This window comes from Wyeomyia smithii, chromosome 3 (genome assembly GCF_029784165.1).
Source record: "Wyeomyia smithii strain HCP4-BCI-WySm-NY-G18 chromosome 3, ASM2978416v1, whole genome shotgun sequence".
NCBI lineage: Eukaryota > Metazoa > Arthropoda > Insecta > Diptera > Culicidae > Wyeomyia > Wyeomyia smithii.
The window spans coordinates 98,575,965-98,599,351 of NC_073696.1; the positions used below are offsets into that span (position 1 = coordinate 98,575,965).

General features: G+C 38.3%; 6 protein-coding genes across 12 annotated transcripts in view; 2 read left to right on the forward strand and 4 right to left on the reverse strand.

Moving 5' to 3' along the window:
* LOC129732589 (serine/threonine-protein kinase ATM) overlaps positions 1-1,080 on the reverse strand; it is a 37,009-nt gene extending 35,929 nt beyond the window's left edge. Inside the window, exon 1 of the mRNA XM_055693582.1 lies at positions 891-1,080. The gene's annotated coding sequence lies outside the window, so the exon portion shown is untranslated. The remainder of the gene's footprint in view (positions 1-890) is intronic.
* A 423-nt stretch (positions 1,081-1,503) lies between these two features.
* LOC129731678 (syntenin-1-like) lies at positions 1,504-4,129 on the reverse strand. The gene is made up of 3 exons (XM_055691855.1): positions 3,908-4,129; positions 2,492-2,948; positions 1,504-2,427 (listed from the first exon to the last, which is right to left on the reverse strand). The coding sequence occupies exons 2-3, from the start codon at positions 2,936-2,938 to the stop codon at positions 1,873-1,875; spliced, it is 1,002 nt and encodes a 333-aa protein (XP_055547830.1). The 5' UTR covers positions 2,939-2,948; positions 3,908-4,129; the 3' UTR covers positions 1,504-1,872.
* Positions 4,130-9,843: 5,714 nt separating this feature from the next.
* Positions 9,844-11,088, forward strand: LOC129727403 (protein C19orf12 homolog). 4 transcript variants are annotated; one of them, XM_055685227.1, is made up of 2 exons: positions 9,844-9,980; positions 10,288-11,088. In XM_055685227.1, exon 2 carries the CDS (start codon positions 10,319-10,321, stop codon positions 10,739-10,741), a length of 423 nt encoding a protein of 140 aa, XP_055541202.1. In that variant the 5' UTR covers positions 9,844-9,980; positions 10,288-10,318; the 3' UTR covers positions 10,742-11,088. The 4 variants fall into 4 exon arrangements, with proteins under 4 accessions (XP_055541202.1, XP_055541201.1, XP_055541200.1 ...); XM_055685226.1 differs by having other exon boundaries at positions 9,885-10,118; positions 10,276-11,088; XM_055685225.1 differs by having other exon boundaries at positions 9,885-10,118.
* Positions 11,004-12,358, reverse strand: LOC129727402 (transmembrane protein 183-like). Its single transcript, XM_055685224.1, has 2 exons — positions 12,114-12,358; positions 11,004-12,049 (listed from the first exon to the last, which is right to left on the reverse strand). The coding sequence occupies exons 1-2, from the start codon at positions 12,160-12,162 to the stop codon at positions 11,106-11,108; spliced, it is 993 nt and encodes a 330-aa protein (XP_055541199.1). The 5' UTR covers positions 12,163-12,358; the 3' UTR covers positions 11,004-11,105.
* Positions 12,359-20,762: 8,404 nt separating this feature from the next.
* On the forward strand, positions 20,763-21,795 carry LOC129731779 (protein C19orf12 homolog). Of its 4 annotated transcripts, none has more exons than XM_055692030.1 (2): positions 20,763-21,060; positions 21,218-21,795. In XM_055692030.1, the coding sequence occupies exon 2, from the start codon at positions 21,261-21,263 to the stop codon at positions 21,681-21,683; it is 423 nt and encodes a 140-aa protein (XP_055548005.1). In that variant the 5' UTR covers positions 20,763-21,060; positions 21,218-21,260; the 3' UTR covers positions 21,684-21,795. The 4 variants fall into 4 exon arrangements, with proteins under 4 accessions (XP_055548005.1, XP_055548007.1, XP_055548006.1 ...); XM_055692032.1 differs by having other exon boundaries at positions 20,766-20,922; XM_055692031.1 differs by having other exon boundaries at positions 20,767-20,922; positions 21,230-21,795.
* Positions 21,796-21,930: 135 nt separating this feature from the next.
* LOC129731778 (transmembrane protein 183-like) lies at positions 21,931-23,277 on the reverse strand. Its single transcript, XM_055692028.1, has 2 exons — positions 23,041-23,277; positions 21,931-22,976 (listed from the first exon to the last, which is right to left on the reverse strand). The coding sequence occupies exons 1-2, from the start codon at positions 23,087-23,089 to the stop codon at positions 22,033-22,035; spliced, it is 993 nt and encodes a 330-aa protein (XP_055548003.1). The 5' UTR covers positions 23,090-23,277; the 3' UTR covers positions 21,931-22,032.
* Positions 23,278-23,387: the final 110 nt, after the last annotated feature.

Below are 23,387 nucleotides of genomic sequence, written 5' to 3' on the forward strand. Positions count from 1 at the left end.
ATCGATACAAATATCGCGGTTTTCAGTATCGATACGGTCAAATATCGGACGATCGATTCAAAAAATCGAAGTATCGCATCAAAAGTATCGATATTTCTGATACCGATACAATATCGCCCATTGCTACACCGAACTGTTACCAGACTGAACGTAACCCTTGTTCTAGAGCGTAAGTGTATAAAAAAAAATAATGACCATAGCGGAAATGAAAATATTATTTGTTTCCAGATCACGACTTGGTCACGACTATAGTCACTAAATGTTTTACTAGTCTGGCGAAGTGGATTCGGGAACCAATTTTAACTGTCAAAACGGGAGCAAGTCAATGGAGTTTCTATACGAATCCACTCCACCAGACTATAGTCGCAAGTAGTCGAACAATAGCAATTTTATTTCACATTACCGTGTTGATTTTTTATGGTGTACCTCAATAGTTTATCAAGTTCATGAATGAATTTTCCCATTACAAAAATCGCGCCAACACTTGTATTGTTTGGAAATGTTATTCGAAAGCTTTTTTGACAGTATTTTGTTTTGTTTAACGATATTCGAGGTTTTAGATTTTTTGCAATTGGAAGGAAACATGTTTTCATTGCCTTTTTAGTACAATTTTGTTAAAGTTTTAAATTATTGACGTTACCAATCCTATATAAAATGCTTATTTATACTATGCAATATGATATGAGCTCGGTTGTGCAATTTTGAAATGATCCTGATCGAAACATGCAAAAGATGAATATTTAATCTAGAATATGCACTTCGAGCTAAAGTATATTTTCAACAGTGAAACGACTCTTATAAGTCAAGAAATTGTCACTTCTCAAATAGCTACAAGTAATTGAAAAATGCAAAGTTCTGGTGGAGTTTAGAACTCAAATTCCGATACATACCTTTTATCTTCAGATAACTACCACTAAATGGACATATTTTCTCCCTAGCTCTTAATAACACATACAAAACTTTCACGAATCGTTCCAATCACTTAAACACAACATCGGATACGAAAGATCACAATATTAAAGTTTAATCAGGCCCGAACATGTTCCAGCCGGCAGCTGATTACAGAATGTGTTGACAGAAGAAGAAAAATTTTACGATAAAACGTTTCAAAACAAACCGGCATAGCACGTGAAATATTTCATAACACTATGGGATAGATTGATGATCAAAATAAAAAAAAAACAATTTCGATGCTGATGTCCAACATAGGAAATTCAGGAAATTGCAAATACAGAATTCATACAGATTTTTGCTCGATTCTGATTATTAATTTGAATACGTTTTTGAAATTTTCGAATTTCTTTTGATTTGTTCTGAATTCAAGCAGAGTTTTGTATTCTAGAATACACTAGCAAATCCAAATGGTCGATTGAATCCGATAAAAAGATGTAATTATTTATAGTGAAGCGCCTTAGTTTTAAAAACTCTGACCAGCTTATTCACAACCAAAGCGCACAAAAGGTGATAGTCTTCCATGCTATTCTCATCAAAATAAAAGTCAAATTTTCGGCTTTCACTAGCACTACTTTGAGGTGGTAGTGATACAGTTCACTTTATTTGTAAAACTATCTTCATAAAGAGGCGCGGAATTTATTCCTAGCCATATAAGCGTCTGTAGAAATTACTACGGGTAGTATAATATAAAAATGGCTGAAGTTACAGATATTCGAGAATATCTTAACAATAACACTACACCTTCACATAAAGTGCAAAAGTTGTTAACCTGCATTGCATTCTGGTATTAAAAGTTGAATATGTCCACTAAAATGTATAACATGGTATAATAGTTATTGAATAATATGCTTGTATTACTAAAGTGGAAAAAACATTAGTGGAATTTATTTTATTTGCTCAAATACATGTACGTGGAGCTTAAAAGTCTGGTACTGAATGATCCATTTTTCCTTTGATGAACGAGGTCGGAAGCTTTTTCATCATAATATTGTATATGATAGTAGGTATAATGGTTATCGTTATGATCTGTCCGCCTGTGCTAATCAGCTGACTTATTTCTTTGTCCTTCAATTCTATCACGTTCTGGCCATTTATTTCCAGAATTTGATGGTCAATTAAAAGTCCGTTTCGTGCAGCAGAAGAATCCTTCACTATCGCAGTAATTGCACCATTATTGAACTGAAAACCAACATTGCCAGCGCTGTCTTTGTGAAGAGTAATAGCCCTTTCGAAGGGTCGATCTCGCACCACCAGCGAAATATTGTTGCTTGCACTTTTTTTCAGCAGCTTGTGTACGTCATCGTCCGAGAAGCCAGCCACAACAGTTCCATTGATTTGCAGAATTTGATCTCCAAACCTAAGACCTGCCAAAGCTGCCGGACTGTTCTTAACTACTAGGGCCACAAATACTCCCTTGTTGATAGCCTGTGCGCGAAGTCCAACCTTTTTGTTTGCATCCTTGCAGAGAATCAACTGAAATATTAAAAATAATCTGTATTCTCATACGCACAACCGATCTAAAAGAAAGCTCACTCACCTCACGAATTCCATTGGTCACTTGACCACGTTGTAATCCTACTGAGCCCGCCGAGATCGGTGCGACCATTTGTGCATTGTTAACGCTAGCTACGGGAGATACTTCAGCTTGGTAGCGTGTGACGCGCCAGTCACGGTTCAAATATTCCGGCATATTGGCGGCAATCATTTCACGACTCAACTCCAATCCCATGTAATCCGCCAGATCAGGGTAGAAGAACTCGTCAGTCTTCTTGGCAGCTTCTTTTTCATTTACGGTAACCGGAAAGGCCGGTTCCAAAGCATTCAGTTGCGGATAAGGATTCATCGAATATGGTGATGGGGCATCCTGGTATCCAGACGCTTGGTGGCGCTGACGTTGAGCTTCCGCAGCGTTCGCGATAGCAGCATTCTGGGACTGCAGCAGTTTGTCCGCTTGCATGTCTTCGAGCGATGGGTAGAGGGACATTTTGGCAGATCTAGAAAGGAAAGTGTTTTTAAGATCGATGCCCTACTTGGAATTTTCAGCTGTTCTCGAGATCGATGCGTCGTTTTATGGTCTCTGCTCGAGAGAGACTATTAGTGTATGATTGAAAAGCTAGCCCCGCAATTGTCCTGTATACTAAAAACTGGCTGCAAAGTCTGTATGCAACAAACAGAACGGTCGAGCTTCAACAGAGGAGTGTTGGTACCTGAATTTGCATAAGCTGGATAATTTAAAACAATCTGTATGTCAAAAAAATATGCTGCTGTTACGCCGTTTCAGAACTGGGTTACGTTCTGTCCGCAAATTTAATCATTTTGGACACCAACCGAGCAGACCTCAGATGAGTTACACTTAATTGTTCTATAATTGTGTGAAGACAATGTCTGTTTATTTCTCGCGACGTCACATTTCTCTCAATTCATAAGCCTAAAAAAAAATCATGCAAACAATTTATTCCATAAAACGATAGTAGATCCAATAAAAGCATTTTCGGTGTGAGCCAAAAACGAATTTTAAATAGGATATTTACACCCAAACAGCGCACTATTGAAGTTAAGGCTTTATAGGTTTATACAACACTCGAGCTAGATCAGCAGTGTGTATTTATTTCATAACATGCTTCTGTGTTACTCAATTTGATATCGCAATAATAATGCACTATCAGCATAATTTGAGAAACGACTGAAAGGTTTCTAATCAAAGCGTTTCTATGGTTCTATTGCTGCTGCTATTGAAATTGCTACCAGTGACTCATGCTTATGTTTGATATCATGGATGCTAATTAATCTGTTAGATCCAGTGATTCATACTCCGCTTTGGTTTTTTCCCGACAAAGTTGCTAGATATTTAGCAATAGAGCATAATTTCTCCTGTTAATTAAAAGTATATACACATACACAAAAACACTCTTATATCAAAATTCATTTTTTAAAACTCTAATTATATAGGTACCTGAAACGCAAATTTCTTTGTTCGTATTGATATTTTTGGCACTACAATTTGTTATTCACCGGTCAGAACGCAATTCAACCAAAATGACTAACTAAATATGATCACTTCGGGTTTTGAGTTCGTGTGAAGTATTAATTCACTGCGACTATTAATAAGATTTGTGCCTTTAAAAATCTAAGAACACTACTTTTCAAACACTTCTTGCTAGCAATGGGCGATATTGTATCGGTATCGGAAATATCGATACTTTTGAGACGATATTTCGATTTTTTGGATCGATACACAAGCGTCCGATACTCGACCGTATCGATACTGAAAACCGCGATTTTTGTATCGATATACTTTTATGCATACGGACCAGCTAGCTGACATCGCGCCATGTTACAAGGGCTAACATCTCAATGTGTACACGAGATCACCGCCACTTTTCATACGCTATGTTATGCTGTCTGTCAGTATCAGTGGAGCCCACACATCGTAGAACCGCTGCGACGTTGGCTGCGATCAGGGCCGGATTTACGATTGTGGGGGCCCGGGGCCCAGTTATAGTGGGGGCCCCAAAATTAAACAAAACTGTTTTTTATCGTACGAGTTAAAAGCATTTATTTGCTATTGAAAAAATTACCAAAAATTTGTTAGAATTTTTTCTTAAGTCCTATTTAGAGTTCCAAGCGAAGTGAAAATCTCATACAAAATGATCATTTTTTTACGCTCGTGAAAAATGCAACCTGCAAAAATTTCACTTCGCTAGGAACTGTAGACAAATTCGATCAAGCGAAATCGTTGTGCGATCGCGAAAGGTTGTGGATCTCATCTTTTCTTGTGTTCACTTTTTTCACGCATGCAAACGCTAGTGAAAAAAGCAGCAGCAAGCAAAAACTTGCGTGCGTTTATATTCTGTCAGTTGCAGCCAATTTTCTCTTCGCTCGGAGTGTAAACTCGTGAATTTCGCTTCACTTAAACTGTAAATTGCAGACTGGTGAAATACCTGCGTGTTCCACAAACGGGTTTTCACGACAGATTTCGCAAGCGAAAATTTAAGCTTTTTACTTGTCAAATTTTTCACTTCGCTTGGAAACTATGCTTTACGAGTTTTTTTGCAGAAAACTTATTAATTAAATAATCAACATAACTTCTTCAGTATACTCGTACTCGAAACTTAATAATGCTAAGTTTGACTGCCTTTCATTCTTCACAGTCGCACGCAACCTATTTTTAATATGTTTCATCTTCAAACTTTTTTCTTGATACCTGAAAAAAAAACTACCGCAATTTGAAAAAAATGCGATCCACAGGCAAAAATTTGCACACAATTTGAGAAAGACTGCACAAATATAAGACGACTCTGACAATAATGGAAACTAGGAAAAAACTACACATATCTGCAGGTCAATTAAATTTGCACACGAGCTCAGAAAATCTGCATTTTGCAAAGCACATCTGGTATCCCTGATTCGGACCAGTGAGCAAAAGCAATGCATTAAAAAACTTGTGGGTTATTTTCTTTATCTGCTTTACCACCCATGCGCGCTAAAGCCCTAGAGTTAAAGTTTGGCCGACTGTCATTGAAAAGTTCCAATCAAACAGTCAACAGTTTTTTCATCATAGTTTTAACATTGCTGATGTTCGATTGGAACGAGTTTTGACACTTCGATTGGCGCTTTTAATGACAGTCGGCCAAACTTTAACTCTAGGCGTTTAATGCGCGCTGGTTCGATTCAAATGGTGTGTTAATGTGTGTCATTCCAAGAGAATCCAAGGTGAACTCTTATGGATGTAGTTGCGATATTGGCGCTCGCGAAAAAATAACACTTAAGGAAAGTGTCAGATTGTAATGGTCTGTTCGAATTTTCTTACTGTAAATCGAACTTTTGATTAAATCTCTTTTTTAAAAAGAAAAAATCTTTTTGTCGATTTGTGGGGGCCCTAAAAATGTGGGGGCCCGGGCCCCCTGGGCCCCCTTATAAATCCGGCTCTGGCTGCGATAAAGCAAAGCAAATCGGATAGAGATGCCAGCTAGTTGATACGAGCTGGAACCACTGAAAAGCTGCCACTGTCAGTATAAATATCGCACAAGTCTATTTGCACTAGCAAAACTTAAGCCTGTATAACACTCTTTGACCAAACGTCTAATATTTGGCACTTTTTGACAGATAAAAATTTGGTCGAAGATAATTATTTGTCACTCTCCAATTTTAACATGAGGCAAACACGGGCAAACAACAACCATGATGTCAAATAAATTTGACCATTATGTCAGAAGGTCAAAAATTTGACCATTAGACAAAGAGTGTACTACAGGCTCTAGATGGAGAAATAGATAGAGAGAATGTTGTGTTTGTTTTACTTGAGCCACACATTTAAAGCCAAAAAGGAGTGCTCAATAATAACGTGTTCTCAAATACTTTCAAAAATAGGCATAGCTCTACGTTGCATTATTAAGCCACAAAACTTATATTGTTTCTCTGACAATTGATTTAAATATTGTTTGTTCACATTTATACTCAGCTTCATTTGTTTTTATTTCAATTAATTCTACTTCTCTATTTCTGCGTTGAAATGCATCCACAAACCCCTCAAACGAAATTCAACGTTATCAGAAATGATGTTTGGCTTCGATTTAGTTGGGCCATAACCCAACGAGCGGGAGCCCAACTAAAACGTAGCCCAACTAAACATAGCCCAACGAGCGAAACTTGACTGTATTTTAAAAACAAATATAAGTTTTCTGGTTACACTGTTCAGATCGAATATTTGCAAGCGGAAACTAACTCATGCTTTCCGTCGACACAAGTTAGAGTACAAGTGAAAAAAAAATTACAATATTATTTATTAGTTAGAAAAATTCAGCGGTAGACTTCACTATCTTATTTTCGCTGACATATCTAACTTTTTTATGTCATCAATTTCCTCTTAAATTAATATGGAAGTGTGTCAATAATTTATACAAATAAGACGGGAGCTTCACAGCCCATTGGGCCAGTGAATACAAATCTTGAAGATATAAGTTGTTTAATTCATTTGTTTGCCAAAGCTCAGAATTTCTGCATTGCCTGTATGTATTTGTTTGTGAAGTCTTTTGATTCATGCTGCTCTAGAGAATGCGGATAGATACCAGAAAAACCACAAAAAGAAGGATGGTGGTATTCAAGACACGACCGCATGACGTTGGACTACGGTATTCTTATATTCCATTAAAACAAATAATAGAGAGAATTGCAACTCTAGTATTTGCTGCAATTTTATCTAACAGTGCATTTCTGAATGCTGAGACGTTAAAACGTTATAAATAATAATATATACTAAAAGAATGGGTATCTTTTATTTAATCGCTGTCATTTCATACATATTCGAATCAACCCTTTGTTTACTGCACTACCAAGACAATCATTTAATTGAGCGAATTGGTAAAATTTTCCTATCTAAGCAAAAAGCAAACTTTACGAAACTATCTGAAATTGGAGCCCAGAACGATTCAACCGAAAATTTTAAATTTGAAAATTGTTTGACATTTAATCGATAAAACTCATGCTAGGTTAGTTCCAGCCCAGCATATAACTTCATGTATTTGAAAAAAAAAAACGTTTGGTTCAATAACTCAATATAGCAAGAGCTCAATCACACGTTTTTCGGTAGTTGTTATCAAGGTTTGGGCGAGTGACCAGCGTTGTTAAACTCGCTCGCAAAAAGCATGCGATACTCCAAGTGGCGTTCTCGCCGCTACCGAAATCTCACACTAGAGATACTCCTGTCGTACTGTTTCTCATTCTCTTTTCCTTTTTTCATTTCACACTACCGAGCGTTGATGCTTGCGAGTTTTCTCATAGGCCGACACGCACTCTCGCTCGCGTACTTTCCCACTCGCGTGTACCTCCCTTTCTCGCGAGCACAACCGTCAAGACGCATTATGACGATACGGAGTGACAAGGTACGACAAAGCGGAGTGGCGAAAAAAATATTTCGATGGGTAGGCAGGGATGCCACATATACAGATTTTTCAGTACTTATACAGATTTTTGCGTATTTTTTATACAGATATCTGTATATACAGATTACAGATTTTCTGGAAATAGTACAGAACTATACAGATTTTTTTTTTTTTGATTTTCGTGGATCGCGAAACAAACTTTTCGATATAGTTGAAAATCGAAAAAGAACTCAAATGCTATTGAGCGTATTGGAGGTTTCATTATATTTATATGTTACGCATAAACGTGTGCATAATTGTGTTTTTTATTTTAAGGGATATGTCCAGTACATATGCAGATATTTATACAGATTGAAATACCACCAAGGTGATTTTCTGAGATTCGAAATACAGTTGAAATTGTGGCATCACTGCGAGTAGGTGGTCGAATATCATACACGTTCAAGCATGCGATTCTATAAAGATTTATCACCCCACTTTCGCTCGTCGGTGCACGATGCAAAACTGCTTGGCATCAGTTTAGCGATGGACAAGCCGCATGCGTGAGTCGGTGAACGAAGCATTTTTGTTTTCGGGCACATTTTTTCAAGCACTCCTAGTCAAGTACTCTTATTCGAGTACTCGCGTATTTGGCGTGAGTAAAAAAGCAAAAGAGAATTTGCGAGCGGCTGTATGCTGGCTGCTGCTCTGGCAAATGCACGGATAATAAAGAGTTTCTCGAAAGTGTGTGTGCGAACGACTGGAGAAGCGTAGCACACATCTCAGTCTCGAGCAGAAAGGCGTGGATATGTTTTGCTTCTCGCTCGTTTAGCAACGCTGCTGTTGAGTTTGATATCCGATTGAATACTTTATTCACTGTGATTTCGGATTTGCGTTGATCTACGTTGTACTTTTTTGTGCCGAATGCTGAAAAATATCAGGGAAATTGATGTTAAATTTCAGGGAAAATCAGGGAATTTTATTTTAAAATTTTTTCGCCACCCTGTGTTAAAAATTGTCATAACAATTTATCAATCTACAAAATTTCCGTTTTAAATATATTTCCGAAAACCAATCGGAGCTTGAGTGAATAAAAAACTGGATAAAACTGGCAAATATCTGAAAAACTGGAAGTGAGTGTCATGGCGTCTCTCTTTTCTATAGGCTTTCTAGGATATAGAGAAGACGTAGAACTCACCGTTTTGTAGCCTATGAGAAAACTCGCAAGCATCAACGCTCGGTAGTGTGAAATGAAAAAAGGAAAAGAGAATGAGAAACAGTACGACAGGAGTATCTCTAGTGTGAGATTTCGGTAGCGGCGAGAACGCCACTTGGAGTATCGCATGCTTTTTGCGAGCGAGTTTAACAACGCTGCAACAGTAGATTTTTCCTGAATATTTGTCAGTTCCCTGATTTCCCTGATCGAAAAATGAATTCCCTGACATTCCTCGAGTTTTCAGGTTTTTCCAGTTTTTCGACAACCTGTAACAGCATTTTCAGTATACCATCTTCTCGCAGGAAACACGGTCAAATAAAAGACGGCATAACATGGTTGAAATAAAACCAAACAAATAGATTTTACCAGACCATAAAAAAAATCTTCTATTTATTTTCTGTTGCGTAGCAGTTAAAAAAATGTTAGAGGACTTAAATACCAAAAGACAGCGAAGTCAGAAATAATTGAAATTTAAACTTCACCGATGTAACAGAAGGAAATGTCGCGTTAATACTTTTGTTAGATATAAAAGTAAATGGAAAAGCTCTATATCTTAATTTTGAGATGGATTGATTGCGTAATTTTAAATTCTGTTGCTGTTAGAGGAAATTTGTCAGTCCGTAATTTTAACAAAATGTAACAAAACAAGACAGTTCTGATTAAAATGAGTAATTTTTTGCGAAGAGTTATCTCTTTAGTTGCTGTATCCAAAACTGACACTGGATTCAATCCCCGTAACAGAAAAGCTCCTTTCAATCTTTTTTCCTTTTTTCTAAATTTATTTGGGATCCAGTTTTTTCTTCAGCCTTATTCCAGTTAAATCGAAAATTTTATTGGCAACTCTGATCGTAGGCTTGGTTTATACGTCGTCATTAGTCGCTAGAAGCGATTTTTTTTCCATCGGTGGCTTCAAATCCGAATTAGTTGATTGGCGTGCGATAATATATATAGTATATTTAAGCGTTCCAAGAAAGCATTTCATGTGTTGTGTTCATCAGTTCGCAGTTTGCTTGCAGGGCCGGATTTAGACGGTGGGGGGCCCGGGGCAAATTTATTTGTGAGGCCCTCTTTTCTTAAAACATTTAGAGGTAACGTTCTGGGAGGTGACGAGCAAAAAAAAAGGTCGGCCCAGGACTAGGGGGGCCCCCTTGAATCGGGAGGCCCGGGGCATTTGCCCCCCCCTCAAATCCGGGCCTGTTTGCTTGCATCATCCTAGCAAAAGAATTCAGAAATGATTATCAATAGTTGTCTTTGAAGGACTTTCACTATTAAAAAAAATATCCACAAGATGCCCATCGACACCATGGAACTGATGGAGGCAGTAGGAGCTCTGATGGATAACGAAAACGTACGGGTCACTGTAAAAAGTAGTGCTAAAGGTGCTGCCATCTGTGCCGCTTCCTGTTTTATTGGTGGCCTCCTGGGCGGTTCCAAAGGTCTGGCATTGGGAGGAACGATTGGTGCTGTCAGTGCTGCTATTATGAGTAGAGGGCAATTCCGTCCTGTTAGCGAAATTATTTTGCACGAAATGAGTGAACGTGACCGAGAGCAACTCAAGGATCGCGTAGTATATGCTGTGCGAGACTTCCATCCTACCGATATGGGCGTGCTACTGTCGCTTCTTATGGGTAATAAGGAGGTCCAGAAGGCAGTACTCAATACCGTAACGACGTTTATAACAAACGAGATGGATATGCAAATTGTCGACTGATACTGTATTTACGGATCAACACATCAACTAGAGCAATGGTATGCACAGTATTTGTTAACAATGAATATTTGAATAATAAAAAGTTTATAAAAATGTTGGACTGATGGTTGGATGTGCTGAATCACAATTGATTTTGAGATGACGATGAAATTTTGCATTCAAATTGAAATTGTGGAGTTTATACATAACAAAACGTTCTTACTAATAGGGTTTTATGACAACTAAATCAAGGTCTATATGAACACCAGAACGCAAAAAAACATTCTTGTACGCTATAATTCATTACAAAAATTTATTATGAATTGAAAATAAAATAGCTAACTATTTACAGTTAACAGCATCCTCAATCATTCAGCATTGTTGTTTAATCGTCCCAGTACCAAGCGTCCACTTCCTCCACCAACGGTTGATCTTGTTTTTCCATGTTCGGGTCCTCTCGGTAATAGTCAGGAGTCCACCAGTCCAGTACCCGTACTTGTCGAACCGGTACCAGGATAATTTCGGCCACAACTCGCTTACAGTAGTTGGCCATTTGCAAGCGAACCATATAATTCCGCATACCTTCAGCTAGAGTTTGCGTTAGGGAGCGAATGAACAGTGGTTCCTGGTATTGTGGAATGATATGTAAAGTTTCCGTTGTAACAATCAAGATCTGACATCCTTCCTCCGGATTCATGTAGATATCTTTTAAATAGTCCAACGAAGTTCTTTGTCCTTGCAGTGCGACAGACTGGGCTGATCGGCTTCCAGGGATCAGACGTGCTTTTAGCTTGAAGTAATAATTCCACCCTGTTTTATTTTTGCGATACCACGAGAATACCAGTTGCCGTCCGGCAATTCGATGTGGATCCGTGAAAGGCGCAATCGAAAGGCGACGTACAAACGGTGGATACATGTAGAACAAAGATCGTATTGTGCATGTCCGCAGCCCGCGTAGAATACCCATATTTACCGGTTGCAAGCGTCGGGGCAAATCTTCATCACACTGCTTACAGTACTTCTGATAAAGATGGTGCCAAAATTTAGCAGACTGCACAACTTCAGCCGTTTTACGACATATGAGCGCAAAACTGCAAACATCTTCCGGTAGGATGTATTCCGATATAAGATACCAAATGTCGATAACATAATCAGAATAACTGTTCTCCTGTGGCGTATTGGAGACTACGTTTTGTAAACCCAGACCAATTTGATCTTCACCTAATTCAGAATCATGCTCCTCCTCTGTTACGTCAACTGATAACTTGTTGGCTTTGGACACACGGGTTGTGCTTTTCTTCGAATGGGCATAATCGTAGATGGAGATATCTGTGATTTAATTGATTGTAATTTTATCAAGTGATTCACCATACATGTACTGCATGTTTCGTACCGCTTTTCGAATTGAGACTCCGTGATTTCACTTTAACGCAGACAGCCATCACGTTTAGCAAAATTGCACATTAATTATATTCAACTTACAGACTTTAATTAAGAATTTTAAGTAGTATAATACTTTACTTAAAATAGAATTAAAAAACTAATATTTACAATAATTAACAATAAAAGAAGTCCAATCGGGTTTTGTTTTGATTTTATGTTTGCTTTTCACACGTTCAATTGCAATCATCCAATAAATGGATTGACACTTCATTTATCACATCGCATAAATTTATTGTGATAATTTTGAACCTTTTAAACAATTAGGGTATTACAACCTGAAAATATTTAAAAGGTTTTAAAAATAATGTGTAGAGCAAAAAGTAAAATATTAATTTTACAGTGGATTTTATTTGCCATGCCATTTCAGGGAATTAGATATCTACTCATCTTTTTCAGATTTTTTTTGTCGCTTGTTAGTCTGTGTCGTTTGTTGAATAATTTGATCAATTTTTTATTTGCCGTAGTTTAGGCCAAAATTTTAAAGTGATAAACAAAATTTTCTCTTGGTGAACGTTATCTCAAGCCTGCTCTAACGCGATCATCGCTCCTGAATTATTGTTCCTGTAATCTACCCGGAGCAAACATTCAAATCCCGAACTAATCCAGACAGCGACTGAAAAAGTTTAACATGAACCGTCAAATAGTATCCAGCTTTCCACGAGCGGTAATGGCGGACAGTGCACGCAGCCCATTTTGACGTTTTCTGTAGCTCACGGAATTTTCAATCGCAGTAACGGAGTAGAAAATATAACAACGTAGTAACGTAGCATAGCAACTTCAACAAACAATGGGCGTTTTGTTATTCTAGCTTCGTCGTGCGCATGCGCAGATCAAAATAAACAAAACTGTTTAATAAAGCTGCTGTGCTACGTTGCAAAACTTTTATGTTTTTTACCCCGTTACTGCGATTGAAAATTACCCGACCTACAGAAAACGTCAAAATGGGCTGCGTACACTGTCCGCCATTACCGCTCGTGGGAAGCTGGATACTGTTGGCACTGATTGGAAACAGTTTGACACCGGCCACACCAGCTTGAAATTTTCGTATTTGACAAAATAATTTTCGGTCAAATATTTTCCAAGTGTATTAAGTTTGACAAACAATTATCTTTGACCTAAATTTTGTCAATTTTATCTGTAAAAATTAATCAAATATTTGGCGCTTGGTCAACATGTTTAACCCATTATGGACCCGGTCCAAACAGTACTTTAGAATTTTTTCACGAATAACTGAGATAAGATAAAAACACTACGTCTTCTGTATATGATAGCTGGGAATGTTGGCTACAAAAAAAATATACTGGACACCCCTCCCCAACCATCCCGTAGGGTGGCTAGCGTTTCGCGCAGATGTGTTCAAAAACACAATTTTTCATTATAACTTTTAAAACTGAAAAAAATAATAGGAAGCTATTGATATTGATATATTCTAGTTACTAATGGATGACTTTTATTTTGTACCATTGATCAATACTCTACGAGCATTACAACGCCCGTGCCCCTTGATCGAAAATGACTGTTCGTTTTTCCGAACAGTGGTCCTTTAGGTATTCACTTTGTTCACGTAGTGTCAAACGCAGTTAGTTGAATGGCTGGATTGGTTTCGAATTATTATTGTTTATGTGGACTAAATCTGTATTGAAGCTATCGTAAGTATCAGTTTCATGTCTTTTGATTACTTTGCTCGAAGTATATAGTTGTTATAATTGTTATAATTTATTAAAATTTATCTGACAGAGTGTGTGTCTTAATGAAAAACTTAATACTAATGTCAATAAACTATCACAAAAGGTTACCTAACGCGAATTCTATTTTTAAAAGCTGTGTTAATATTGAAAAAGTCACGCAAAATAACATCGCAAAGCTTATTTTGGCGGGGTAACCCGCCGTTTTGGTGTGACAGTTACCATAACGGTGAGTTCTACGTCTTCTCTCTATCCTATAGGCTGACTACTACACTAGAAAGCCTATAGAAAAGAGAGACGCCATGACACTCACTTCCATTAAGCTCACACCAAAACGGCTGGAAGGCCTTTAAAGTTTCGAAAGTTTTGACGCAAAGTATTGCAATCAAGTTGCGATGAAAAAAGGGACTTGCTAGTTTACGTAACAACTTGTGTGCAAGTACAATTTAAAAAAAAAGAATTGTTAATGTTTTTCGAATCCCAGCTCTCGAGGTACGATGCTGGCCTAACAAGCCATTCATCGTAGGTTCGAGTCTTGACTCGGGAGAGACTGTTAGTGTTAGTAGGATCGTAGCGCTAGCCCCACAATTGTCCTGTACACTCAACGGTTAGCTGCGAAGTCTGTGTATAGTAAACAGAAGGTCAAGTTCCGAATCGGAATGTGACTCTAACATATATTAAATTTAAACATGTTTGATATACGCTTTACTGCCATACGGTTTAATTCCTGTTACGTGAGATGTGTTTGGGTCCCTAAACATATAATATTGAAAAAGTCACGCAAAATAACATCGCAAAGCTTATTTTGGCGGGGGAACCCGCCGTTTTGGTGTGACAGTTACCATAACGGTGAGTTCTACGTCTTCTCTCTATCCTATAGGCTGACTATACTACACGGAGAGGAACTCGCGCAGTATGAATTAATCTGTCATTAATTTCACTGAAGTTTGGGAGCAAGAAGTAGCATTGGGCGATACGACGGAGAGTATCGATACCTCAGTATCGATACCCGAAGAACCAAAAGTATCGAGATACTCAAAATATCGGTCAAAAAGTATCGATACCAGAAGTATCGATACTATAGTTGAGATCATTTTTTGAATGTTTGATAAATACATTTACTCAGGGTGGCCACTCTACCGGGAAAAACGGAAAAAGCGGGAAAAAGCAGGGGATTTCAAATCACCGGGAAAAAAAATACGGGAAAACCGGGAAATTAGGCTTCACGCCGGGAAAATCATCCTTCTTCATGTCTGCCGCTTTATTCGTTCAACAGTTTCTGAGAAAATGTCAACATGAGACCCTGTTTTTTTTTCATGTTTACCTAACTGGCATGATTCTGCCGGCTAGGGGAAAGCTGGTTGTTGGTTTCAGTTGAAGTCGACAGCGGCTTCGCAGCAAGATCTGCGTCAAATAAAATCAGGCTTGATCAGGTGGATAAATTTACTGTTCCGTAACATATATTGTCAGATTTTAAAGAAGTCAAAAAGTTATCAGCGTCGCGGGAGGCGTATTGAAACGTCTTGTGAATAGTGTTCGACATCGCATCGGGGAGAATCCGGTCAAAAGCCAAATAGGACCGGAAACTTCGAGTCTCGATTTTATTTCGAACCGGACCGGAACGGAGCTAGCCGGTTTGTACTTCCCGATTTTTGGTATGATTTTAACCACAAGCAGCAAAAAGCAGCTAAAAATTTTTTTTCATTCTGTGTTGGACCTTTTGACTACTTGATTTTGTTGGGGAAAGACGCCACCTTGAAGAGCTATTTGTTAAAGATTTCTCAGTTTTTTTTTTCTATATCAAAAACAAACAGTAGCTAAATTATTTTTTTTTTTCAAATTGTTTATTCAGAGTGTCAGTTGAATTTATTTTACGGACCATGAGAAAATTTCTTATACAATACATTAACCCCAGCTCGAAAATTTTAAAATCCCAGGATCAAAGTTTTTCGAAAAAAAAAATTGTTTTGAAATAACAGATCGTGATTTTGTAAAATGCATCTTGACAGTTCATGTGCATTTTTTTCATTGGTCACTCTGAGACTCTTCTTCCCAAAGTCCGCTTGAAGTTTTGCCTGAGGTCATTTTTCTAGAAGACAAAAACTCTATGCCCCAACTCTTGAATTTATCCCACGCATTTCATTGGCATCCTGATACAGAAGCACTACAAGCTCGAAAGAAGGTTGACAGAGAAAGATGCAGAAGGAAGCAAAAAAGCGCGAGAAAGGCAAAGATTGTCAACGATTTGGAGATGAAGAGGGCGAAAATTGTGCAGCAGATCACCATGAAGGTACTTGCTAAAGTCGACAAACAGCTAAACACGATTAAGGAGGAATGTTTTTCATAGTTTTGTAACACTATTGTTGTAAGGCACAAATAAGCATGTGAAAATTGATTTTTTTCTCATATGTTTTGAAAATAAATTTCACTAAATATCATCGGGAAAACCGGGAAAAACCGGGAAATTGAAAATTGATATTGAGTGGCCACCCTGAATTTACTGAGAACCAGTAATCGATTCAGTGATTCGCGAAAATACAGCACAACTATTTGCTGAACAGGAAACAGTTAATGAATGGTTGCAGGGATCCAGCAAAAGAATTGATATGTCAAAAAATTTACGTCAAGCCGTCATTAGTAAAACACGCCAAATCGCTGTGCAGCTGGTACGGGATCATCGCTAAGCTCCTGATAGCGAATATGGGACCATAGCTAAGTCCTTGTTGGGCAAGATGAACTTAAAAGTTGAAATGATAATCATACATCTCTAGTTCAACAGTAATTTGCCTATGATCCGATTGGCGGATGGAATCTGGTGCCTGACGGAAACATTGAATAAACGGGTAACCAGCAAATTGATTTATGCTTTGCTGAACGAGCAGCAAATTGTCATAGCTGACAACCGGCAAGTTGTATTTTGTCAGGGGGGATCTATCTGTCAAGCATCGTGTAACCAACATATTCGGCAATATGGCGTTTGTTTTGGTTTTGGTTCTGTTTGGTCACGAAACTGATCGATGTGAAATATTATAGAATTAAAACGTTTTTTATCAAAACTCGAGAAACCGCGGAAAACTTTCACGAATGTGTTGTGCAGTGATTTTTTCCCCCATTATTGTTTCTAGTTACAACGTTATGGACCAACAAACGTCATGGACCAACAAACGTCATGGACCAGAGTTGATCTGCGATAACGCACACATATATGAAATTTGACAGCAGTGAATCCCCTCTGTATTTTGTTTTACCGAACATGCAGCAAACGGTTTGTCACTTTTATGCAATTGAGCACTACTGAATAATTAGCAAATTTCATTTTGCTGAACAGATTGCTGGAGGCACAGCACACCATAAATCAGCAAAATTTTGGTGGTTTCCAGCAATGAAAATTTGATGTGCCGACTTTTGACGTTGGACTAACGTCTTTATCGAAGTTAGGCACCTGAATTTGAAAATCTAGTAATTCAACCGGGGAAAACCAGGGAAAAGTGGTAAGGTTTTGAGCGCTTATATATCAGTCATTTCTTTTCAGAATTTCGAGGTTTTGGCATCAACCGATAAGAAATTCTTTTACGGTTGAATTTATGTAACAAAAATAACCTATTGTTCGAGATACACTATTGAAAAATTGATAAATCACATCGATTGTCTAAATCATACCGAGCAACCAATCACCACCTCTCTTCACAAGCACAGTCGACACTAACGAATACAACCGATCTGACTTTGTAAACAGTCTCACAGCTTTCAACCAATAACGAGCTCGCTTTCGGTAGCTGCAACAGGTGTTTCAACACCGTTTTAAAATGCTTCTTTTATCATTACCACTGAACAGATTCTAAACACCAATGGCTTGATTGATAGGGGAAATATTGCGCAAGATTGTCATATAATAATTTAAATATGTTTTCGATACTAAACTAGTTAAAAGTTGTGTTAAAAGTCGTGCACATTCAACCAATCACAAGCTCGCTTCTTGTTTGCTCGCGGATGGATTTTTGCTTTGGGCTATATAATAGCCTGTGTCGTCTCATAGCAGTCATCAGTTAACAAGTGAAAAGCCACCAGGCCGGTCTTGTATAATCAGCAGCGGTGGCTGATTCCAGCGGCCAACTTGAGCTGCAGCAGAACCAGAGCGGTGGTATCAGGCAGCAGCGGCGGAGGTAGTGGGAAGCTGCATTTCTTCATTCAGTTCGGGTCTCCTTCGATCTGAGTTGGACCCCACCAGCGGTAATCCAATTCAGATATCGTTGGGTGAAAACAGCCAGAAACTGCGCGAGCCAGCACCGCCACTAGGAAAGCTACCGCCATTTAGTGTGTGTGCAGTGTGCACATATAGCGTATGTGCATCTGTATTGCTATGACATTTGCGATGATAGGGATGGCGCTGTTGCGTGTGTATGGCTAGCTATAGCGTGTGTAAGACACTAGCATGTGTAGCATATTATGGCTATTGCGTGTATATCTTCAGCGTGTGTACGGATAGTTATAGCTTGTGTGTGGATAGCTGCTGCGTGTGTAATGATTAGTTATAGCGTATGTATGGATAGTAATAGCACATGGTTGGATAGCTTATGCGTGTGTATAGATAGTTGTATCGGATGTATGGAAAGGAATAGCGTGTGTATGGATAGCTATAGCTACAGCGTGTGTATGAATAGTTTTAACGCGTGTTTAGATAGTTATAGCATGTGTGTGAATAACTATAGCGGGTGTTTATCGAAGATTATTATTGTCATTGAAAATATTAAAACGTCTTAACGAACACAGTTGTGAATTTGATTTTACAGCAGCGATTTTAACTTCTTCAGCCAGTCTTTATTCATCGAGGAAAAATTACTACCTATGAATGATCAACACTTATTTACTACAAATTTGATTTAGATCAAAACGGGTTCTTTTGAGTATCATAAATTATTGGTAAAAAGAGTTGCAAGTTTTCTCAATGAGCATTCATTAAATTTTCGTTTTTGTTTCTCGGTGCGCGGTTTTGATTTTGTTTCTCGCACACAGAGAAAGAAACAAATTTGTCGCTATCGTGAAAAATAACAAAACAATTAGAAATGCTCTAAATCACAACTGAAGAAGTTAAGATATTTTCCTGTCACTCGCAGCGTTGCTAAACGAGCGAGAAGCAAAACATATCCACTCCTTTCTGCTCGAGACTGAGATGTGTGCTACGCTTCTCCAGTCGTTCGCACACACACTTTCGAGAAACTCTTTATTATCCGTGCATTTGCCAGAGCAGCAGCCAGCATACAGCCGCTCGCAAATTCTCTTTTGCTTTTTTACTCACGCCAAATACGCGAGTACTCGAATAAGAGTACTTGACTAGGAGTGCTTGAAAAAATGTGCCCGAAAACAAAAATGCTTCGTTCACCGACTCACGCATGCGGCTTGTCCATCGCTAAACTGATGCCAAGCAGTTTTGCATCGTGCACCGACGAGCGAAAGTGGGGTGATAAATCTTTATAGAATCGCATGCTTGAACGTGTATGATATTCGACCACCTACTCGCAGTGATGCCACAATTTCAACTGTATTTCGAATCTCAGAAAATCACCTTGGTGGTATTTCAATCTGTATAAATATCTGCATATGTACTGGACATATCCCTTAAAATAAAAAACACAATTATGCACACGTTTATGCGTAACATATAAATATAATGAAACCTCCAATACGCTCAATAGCATTTGAGTTCTTTTTCGATTTTCAACTATATCGAAAAGTTTGTTTCGCGATCCACGAAAATCAAAAAAAAAAAAAAATCTGTATAGTTCTGTACTATTTCCAGAAAATCTGTAATCTGTATATACAGATATCTGTATAAAAAATACGCAAAAATCTGTATAAGTACTGAAAAATCTGTATATGTGGCATCCCTGCCTACCCATCGAAATATTTTTTTCGCCACTCCGCTTTGTCGTACCTTGTCACTCCGTATCGTCATAATGCGTCTTGACGGTTGTGCTCGCGAGAAAGGGAGGTACACGCGAGTGGGAAAGTACGCGAGCGAGAGTGCGTGTCGGCCTATGAGAAAACTCGCAAGCATCAACGCTCGGTAGTGTGAAATGAAAAAAGGAAAAGAGAATGAGAAACAGTACGACAGGAGTATCTCTAGTGTGAGATTTCGGTAGCGGCGAGAACGCCACTTGGAGTATCGCATGCTTTTTGCGAGCGAGTTTAACAACGCTGCAACAGTAGATGTCCCGAATTAATCTTTTGCGCTGAAAAAATAAGTTTCTGCACTAAAAAGCCGCTCAAAAAAATCGCGTCTTAGTTTGAAAAATTTTTCCTGAATATTTGTCAGTTCCCTGATTTCCCTGATCGAAAAATGAATTCCCTGACATTCCTCGAGTTTTCAGGTTTTTCCAGTTTTTCGACAACCTGTAACAGCATTTTCAGTATACCATCTTCTCGCAGGAAACACGGTCAAATAAAAGACGGCATAACATGGTTGAAATAAAACCAAACAAATAGATTTTACCAGACCATAAAAAAAATCTTCTATTTATTTTCTGTTGCGTAGCAGTTAAAAAAATGTTAGAGGACTTAAATACCAAAAGACAGCGAAGTCAGAAATAATTGAAATTTAAACTTCACCGATGTAACGAAAGGAAATGTCGCGTTAATACTTTTGTTAGATATAAAAGTAAATGGAAAAGCTCTATATCTTAATTTTGAGATGGATTGATTGCGTAATTTTAAATTCTGTTGCTGTTAGAGGAAAGTTGTCAGTCCGTAATTTTAACAAAATGTAACAAAACAAGACAGTTCTGATTAAAATGAGTAATTTTTTGCGAAGAGTTATCTCTTTAGTTGCTGTATCCAAAACTGACACTGGATTCAATCCCCGTAACAGAAAAGCTCCTTTCAATCTTTTTTCCTTTTTTCTAAATTTATTTGGGATCCAGTTTTTTCTTCAGCCTTATTCCAGTTAAATCGAAAATTTTATTGGCAACTCTGATCGTAGGCTTGGTTTATACGTCGTCATTAGTCGCTAGAAGCGATTTTTTTTCCATCGGTGGCTTCAAATCCGAATTAGTTGATTGGCGTGCGATAATATATATAGTATATTTAAGCGTTCCAAGAAAGCATTTCATGTGTTGTGTTCATCAGTTCGCAGTTTGCTTGCAGGGCCGGATTTAGACGGTGGGGGGCCCGGGGCAAATTTATTTGTGAGGCCCTCTTTTCTTAAAACATTTAGAGGTAACGTTCTGGGAGGTGACGAGCAAAAAAAAGGTCGGCCCAGGACTAGGGGGGCCCCCTTGAATCGGGAGGCCCGGGGCATTTGCCCCCCCCCTCAAATCCGGGCCTGTTTGCTTGCATCATCCTAGCAAAAGAATTCAGAAATGATTATCAATAGTTATCTTTGAAGGACTTTCACTATTAAAAAAAATATCCACAAGATGCCCATCGACACCATGGAACTGATGGAGGCAGTAGGAGCTCTGATGGATAACGAAAACGTACGGGTCACTGTAAAAAGTAGTGCTAAAGGTGCTGCCATCTGTGCCGCTTCCTGTTTTATTGGTGGCCTCCTGGGCGGTTCCAAAGGTCTGGCATTGGGAGGAACGATTGGTGCTGTCAGTGCTGCTATTATGAGTAGAGGGCAATTCCGTCCTGTTAGCGAAATTATTTTGCACGAAATGAGTGAACGTGACCGAGAGCAACTCAAGGATCGCGTAGTATATGCTGTGCGAGACTTCCATCCTACCGATATGGGCGTGCTACTGTCGCTTCTTATGGGTAATAAGGAGGTCCAGAAGGCAGTACTCAATACCGTAACGACGTTTATAACAAACGAGATGGATATGCAAATTGTCGACTGATACTGTATTTACGGATCAACACATCAACTAGAGCAATGGTATGCACAGTATTTGTTAACAATGAATATTTGAATAATAAAAAGTTTATAAAAATGTTGGACTGATGGTTGGATGTGCTGAATCACCATTGATTTTGAGATGACGATGAAATTTTGCATTCAAATTGAAATTGTGGAGTTTATACATAACAAAACGTTTTATGACAACTAAATCAAGGTCTATATGAACACCAGAACGCAAAAAAACATTCTTGTACGCTATAATTCATTACAAAAATTTATTATGAATTGAAAATAAAATAGCTAACTATTTACAGTTAACAGCATCCTCAATCATTCAGCATTGTTGTTTAATCGTCCCAGTACCAAGCGTCCACTTCCTCCACCAACGGTTGATCTTGTTTTTCCATGTTCGGGTCCTCTCGGTAATAGTCAGGAGTCCACCAGTCCAGTACCCGTACTTGTCGAACCGGTACCAGGATAATTTCGGCCACAACTCGCTTACAGTAGTTGGCCATTTGCAAGCGAACCATATAATTCCGCATACCTTCAGCTAGAGTTTGCGTTAGGGAGCGAATGAACAGTGGTTCCTGGTATTGTGGAATGATATGTAAAGTTTCCGTTGTAACAATCAAGATCTGACATCCTTCCTCCGGATTCATGTAGATATCTTTTAAATAGTCCAACGAAGTTCTTTGTCCTTGCAGTGCGACAGACTGGGCTGATCGGCTTCCAGGGATCAGACGTGCTTTTAGCTTGAAGTAATAATTCCACCCTGTTTTATTTTTGCGATACCACGAGAATACCAGTTGCCGTCCGGCAATTCGATGTGGATCCGTGAAAGGCGCAATCGAAAGGCGACGTACAAACGGTGGATACATGTAGAACAAAGATCGTATTGTGCATGTCCGCAGCCCACGTAGAATACCCATATTTACCGGTTGCAAGCGTCGGGGCAAATCTTCATCACACTGCTTACAGTACTTCTGATAAAGATGGTGCCAAAATTTAGCAGACTGCACAACTTCAGCCGTTTTACGACATATGAGCGCAAAACTGCAAACATCTTCCGGTAGGATGTATTCCGATATAAGATACCAAATGGCGATAACATAATCAGAATAACTGTTCTCCTGTGGCGTATTGGAGACTACGTTTTGTAAACCCAGACCAATTTGATCTTCACCTAATTCAGAATCATGCTCCTCCTCTGTTACGTCAACTGATAACTTGTTGGCTTTGGACACACGGGTTGTGCTTTTCTTCGAATGGGCATAATCGTAGATGGAGATATCTGTGATTTAATTGATTGTAATTTTATCAAGTGATTCACCATACATATACTGCATGTTTCGTACCGCTTTTCGAATTGAGACTCCGTGATTTCACTTTAACGCAGACAGCCATCACGTTTAGCAAAATTGCACATTAATTATATTCAACTTACAGACTTTAATTAAGAATTTTAAGTAGTATAATACTTTACTTAAAATAGAATTAAAAAACTAATATTTACAATAATTAACAATAAAAGAAGTCCAATCGGGTTTTGTTTTGATTTTATGTTTGCTTTTCACACGTTCAATTGCAATCATCCAATAAATGGATTGACACTTCATTTATCACATCGCATAAATTTATTGTGATAATTTTGAACCTTTTAAACAATTAGGGTATTACAACCTGAAAATATTTAAAAGGTTTT